General features: G+C 44.8%; 1 protein-coding gene across 1 annotated transcript; it reads right to left on the bottom strand.

Moving 5' to 3' along the window:
- Window positions 1–3,017: 3,017 nt before the first annotated feature.
- Window positions 3,018–4,861, bottom strand: CLEC14A (C-type lectin domain containing 14A). The gene has a single exon (XM_060261985.1). The coding sequence runs from the start codon at window positions 4,854–4,856 to the stop codon at window positions 3,525–3,527; it is 1,332 nt and encodes a 443-aa protein (XP_060117968.1). The 5' UTR covers window positions 4,857–4,861; the 3' UTR covers window positions 3,018–3,524.
- Between the last annotated feature and the right edge of the window lie 895 nt (window positions 4,862–5,756).

Genomic DNA, 5,756 nt, shown 5'->3' with positions numbered 1-5,756 from the left:
TAACAGGCAAATGAGTTCCTGCTGGGCTTTTTCTTCAAAACAAGCCCTGGTTAAGCTACTCTCCTTGATGGTAAACACACAGGGGAGCATGACAGCACTTTGAAACGTAAAACAGTAGCTAAACAGCAGAGCCATAATAAATGTTTCAGAATTATGTCATAATATACTGTTCTGCAAAAAACTTAAACAAACACACTTAACAAATTTGTTCCAATTTACCTGTTTCTTCCAGTAAACTTTGGATGTCTGATCAGAAATTAGCAATAACATTTCAACTGAGAACTGACATTCCTGTAACATCAGTCATTTTTAGATTTAAAAAAAAACTCTAGATGATCAAGGAGACAGTTAATATAGAGAAAATTGCAATGCAAATCTAAAATAAAAAGACTGCATCAATGAAGGTGTCCTTTACCTAAAGGGTAAATCCTATATATTTTTTCCCTTCCAGAGATAAGCCAACAGAAAATTGGTACTGTCCTTTAAATTAGAACTGCTGAGTAGCAATCAGAAGCTGGTTTAGTTAAATAAAATCAGGATTTCAGCTATCCTGAGGGCTAATACCAATATCTACAATTTCTCTTGTAATCTCTAATATAAAAATACAGTTTCTATTTTAAATATAACTTTTCAGCTTTGTACTGCTTATTCTTTTCAATGCCAGAGGGATAATCCTGGTAGTATGTCATGGCCAAAACAACAAAAGATCTTGTCACATGTTAAACGCTAACATATTTATTGTGTTATACTGTGAGTCACGGTCCAATTCTCCAGCTGACTGAAGTGTTACATTTAGTTGGGAGGGATATGTAAAAAAAAGGGGCCAAATAATGAGCCAAAAAATAGAGATATTACAGGAAGGTACAGCAGCATTCTAAGACAAAGGCGTGTTTATATTGCAGAGGACATGACAACATATTCCAGTCAAAAGAATTAGCAATCTGATCAGAGTGGGTTGCCATCTGTCCATGACTTGGCATATTAAGATGATTAGTGTATACAAACCTATAAAAAGTGGCAATTACTTTCTGTACTGAGCAAGAAGCTCCCACTCCCAATTCTACTGAGCCCACACATCTGAAAGTGTAAAAATAAAGCAGGTTTCTAAAATCACTTTAAAGATTAACAAAAGTTATTCCAGCATAAGCTTTCATGACTAGGGTTGCCAGCTTTGTGTTGGGAAATACCTAGAGATCTGTGGGTTGAGCTTGAGGAGGGTGGGATATGGGAAGGGACCTCTTCAGGATATAATGCCATGGAGTTCAGCCTCCAAGCAGCCATTTTCTCCCAGGGAACTGAACATTATTGGCTGGAGGTCAGCTGCAATACCAGGAGATCTCCAGGCCCCATTTAGGATTTAGAGCTCACTTCATCAGATGAGCTCTGACATGAAAATTTTTGTTGGCATGAATTTTGTTAGACTTCAGGATGCCACTGGATCCTTTGTTTTATTTTGCTTCTAAAGACTAACTCAATTGCTCATCTGGAACTAGACAGTTCACTACAGAAAATAATTCTCCCTCAGTGGTTTATGTATATCATTCATCTTACTTTGCCAGGTTAGTAGCAGATGCAAGCAGTCCACATCCATTCTGAGTGGATTGTTTAATCTGTTTCCACCTGTGACCTGGAATGTAATGCAGCACACTTAAAGCATGGGACACTGGCCTCTCTTTGCCATAACATCATCAAATCCTTCTGTTTGTACCTTTTTGTGTACAAACTTACACATATTGCACACTCAAATACAATGGCAGGTGGGCAAATCCCATCCTTCTTCCCTGCCACACTTCGTTTCCTCGTGTTGTTTCCTTCCCCTTGCCTTTCTACCAAATTCTCCACTTTCCCTCCTCTCTCCCTAACCTGTACAATTGCTCATTTTCCACCCTTGGCCATCCCTTACCTTTATAAAACTTCTTTTGTGTGACAAACCAGAATTTTTCAGTGTTTGCACTACTTCATATTTGATATGCTAATTTAATGTAACCATGCATCTGATGAAGTGGGCTCTAGGCCATAGATGCTTATGCTACAATAAATGTGTTCATCTTTAAGGTACCTTAAGTCTCTCTGTTATTCTTTCCATAAATGTCATCCATACATTTAGTTTAGAAGCACAGCTTTCTGTATAATACTTACAATGGTGAAAGTACTTTGCATACTTATAGTTACTGGTGTGGCGGAGAAGTCAAAACATAGGTTTCTCCATGCAGTGCCAGGCTTCTCACTGGCAGCGCAGGAAAGAGCAGCCATTCCTGAAGAAGTCATGCCACCAACAAAGTGCATTAACCCATTCTTATACTCTGGCTGTAAGCACCGTCCAACACAGATCTTAGTCCCAATGATTCTAGTGATAAAGTTGTGCTTAATTGTGCTCTGGATTGGGGCCATTTCCTCAACTGTCAGTGTACACTGATATGCCATGCAACAGCATTTAACATTGCATCCTAACATAACAAAGGTGTTTAACAACTTTTAATTGCAGACAGTTCAGAACTCTTGGGGGTCACATCTTAGCGTTATGAATATTCACGATTTCCAAACTGAAATAAAATTAAACTGGGACCTGCATTTGTACAGTCTGAAGTCAACTCACTATCTATTTCTGAATTACTCTGCAGGAACTGCTGATTACTTTGCAATAACTTCTGGTTATCTCAGTGGAACTCACTTCCAGTTTTACCCTAGACGGCAGCCTTTCAATCTTCAGTTCTGTAAAGTGACTAATAAGACTGCAGTTTTAGTTCTTTAAGCATATCATCTTCTTATATGACCAATTCATGATTGGTTCACATTCAAAGTATAATTATGACAGCAATCCATAGGCTAAATGCATATATGCACAAGGCCCAAATGAGCAGGCAAGCTGTTCTTCAGCAGCAAAAATAAACCAGTTCAACCTAATAAATCCTCAGAAGACAAAAGAACAAACCAGAAGTATTTCAACTCTTATTCATCTTTAAGTTCAATAATATTTAGCCCATATATAGTGTCCTGTAACACATGAATTGCCTTGCTTCAGTGCCACCATTTCTCCTTTAATTAATGAAAAATGTCAGATGAAAATCTCAAAACATTTGAACACTACAAGACTAAAACGTCTCTTCATTTATGGCCTTGTTCTATTATATTCTTTGATGCCCTGAAATAAAGGTCATTCCTATAACAGAAGGGCCATCCAACAACCCATGTGGAAAATGGATGCTAACGACTTTGAGATTTTTACAAGAGTTTGTTTAAAAAAATTAGCAAGCCAGTCAAATTCTGAATACTAGTGAGATTTGTTCCATTTGTCATTATGCACACACAGAATCCGAGATTATGCAAAAAAAAAAAGGGGGGGGGGCCTTCCCTTGGTTCAAATGTACGTGTGAATGAAAGGGCTCTCCGTTACATAGCTGCCCAAAAGCAGAAACAAAATTAAATCTTCTGGCTCCGCTTCGGTAATCCCTAGATTTTAAAGAGATGCACTTATCTTGAGATGCAGGCTAGGCAGCTATCCATAAAAAACAACCTCAGTCCCCTTAAGGCTGCTCCAATTCCACCTTTCCAGCCATTGGTTCCAGATGCCCCTGAGAAGCCTCCGTGGACTCTGCCTTGCTTGGCTCCAGGGAATGTTCGGAGCTGGTGCGAGTGGCGGAGGCTTCGGGATCCCCTTCTGGTGCTGCAGCTGGAGCCAGCTCCTTGCCAGCCTGTGCTCCCTTGGAGGAGCAGACCTTGAAGACCTGCAGCGAGGCCATGACCAAGATCACTAGCAGCACCACGGCCAACGTGATCAGGATGAAGACATAGTTGGAGGACTCTGGGTAAGCCGAAGGCGCGTGAAGTACAGGGGCGCTGCTGTTGGCCTCAGCAGAAGGAAAGGGCGCCAACGAGGTGTTCTGATTCCACAGGCTGGCGTTGTTGTAAGGCAACGTTCCGCCCGCCGTGGGAATGACGAGGCCATGGGTCCCTGCAGCTACTTCCTTCTCAGCTGGCACGCAGGAGCTCTTGTCCGCCGCCAAGTGGAAGCCCCAGGTGCAGACACAGAGGAAGGCGCCTTGGGCACCGAGGCAGGCGGCTGCTTCTACGCATTGTTGCTTGCTCGGGCTCCAGTAGCCGCTGAGACAGGAGCAGAGCCCGCGTTCCGCACCTTCCCAGCGGTAGCCGTCGGGCAAGACCTGGCAAGTTAGCCGCGCTTCTCCCGTGGGGCATCTCAGGCTGAGCACAGTGCCCGGCGGGCTGAAAGCCAGGTCGGCGCTTTGCAGGCGGGAAGGGAGCGTGTAACGCAGGCTCTGAGCACCCGGCAGATGCAGCGCGGGACACGTGCCCTCGTAGCGGTATTTGCAGATATAGCCCGGGCTCGCCTTGGTGCAGGAGCGCTCCTTCAGGCCCCAAGGCTGCAAACGATGCTCCTTCGTCATCACCTGCAGGCCGGCGCATTTCTCCGTGGTGCACGACATGCTCGGTTCCTTCACCCAGGACGGGGTCGCCATGCTTTCGTTCGTCCCTGTCTCCTGAAGCCCCGCGGGAGGTGCCCAGGAGAAACCCCGGAGCGGCAACTCTGGATAAGTGCATTGCGGAGGCTTTCGCATCAGTCCCAGCCAAAACACAGACGGGCCAGGCCCGCTGACTGCCCGTCTCAGGAGCGCGAAGATGGCCTGGATTTCGGCCTCTCCGCTTGCCGTGCTCAGTGCTCCCCCATACATGGAGCAGGCCTCCTTAGCCCCGCTGAAGTTCCGGCTGGCGAGGTGGACGCTGTAGCAAGCCCCGGACCCGTGGCACCAAGTGTGGTCGCTGTGAAGGGGCTCTCCAGACAACCCTGGCGCGGAGTAGGGCTGCAGGAGGACGAGCGACGCGAGTAGGAGCCCGCTCATCTTGCCTCCCACCAGCTCCACAATGGGACGGAGATGAGCATTCACAGGGCAGCTTGGAACGAGGGCGCCACGGCTCCAGGCAACTCTTTTTCCTCACAGTTCACATCACAACTCTATCTTTGCGGCCAGCCTTCCCTTGTAGGCGGCGAAAGGAAATGGGTCAGGGGCTAGGCTTGACCTTAACATCCTTGATTTGTTGAAAAGCCCGTGAAGGGAGGGGAGGGAGGAATCTTTGCTTTCCTTTTCTTTCCAGGAAATGAGTGGAGAAATGCCCACATATACTAGACCTTAAAAGGCAGAATCAGCTTGTAGGGCATTCTTTATGTAAGGCATTCATCCACATCTATTCTGCATCTCCTGTGGAAGTAGACACCCGGGCGCAGCCAGGAGTTTTTAGGTCAGGTTTGTGGGTTTTTTTTAAAAGGGGGGGACACTCGAAGTTTTAAAAAGCTTCCCCTCTTCACATTGAAGAAACTTCTTCAATGAAGGGATTATTGGTGTCCCAGAATGCTTTGGTGTAGTTGCAGCCTATCTAAAACAAATAATAATAATTATTATTATTATTAAATTTTATTTGTATCCCGCCCTCCCCGCCTAGGCAGGCTCAGGGCGGCTAACAACATTCAAATAAAACATTATACAGTATACAATAATTAAGAACGACATTAAAATTATACAATAGTTAAATACATATCTTAAAACCATTCTGGTTTATATAATTTATAATTTAACAGCAGCAGAGATGTTCCGGGCGCTATTCTATCCATTTACATAACGGCAAGGATCGCTATGGAGTTACTTTGTTGGATCATCAGTTCGGCCATCCTTTGTCAGCAGTCTGGGAAAGCCTGCCTAAAGAGGATGGTCTTACAGGCCCTGCGGAATTGGTCTAGGCTCTGC

Source organism: Heteronotia binoei, chromosome 21 (genome assembly GCF_032191835.1).
Source record: "Heteronotia binoei isolate CCM8104 ecotype False Entrance Well chromosome 21, APGP_CSIRO_Hbin_v1, whole genome shotgun sequence".
In the NCBI taxonomy this organism is placed as follows: domain Eukaryota; kingdom Metazoa; phylum Chordata; class Lepidosauria; order Squamata; family Gekkonidae; genus Heteronotia; species Heteronotia binoei.
Note: the sequence above shows the minus strand (reverse complement) of the source record. Positions and strands in the feature narration are given on the sequence as shown.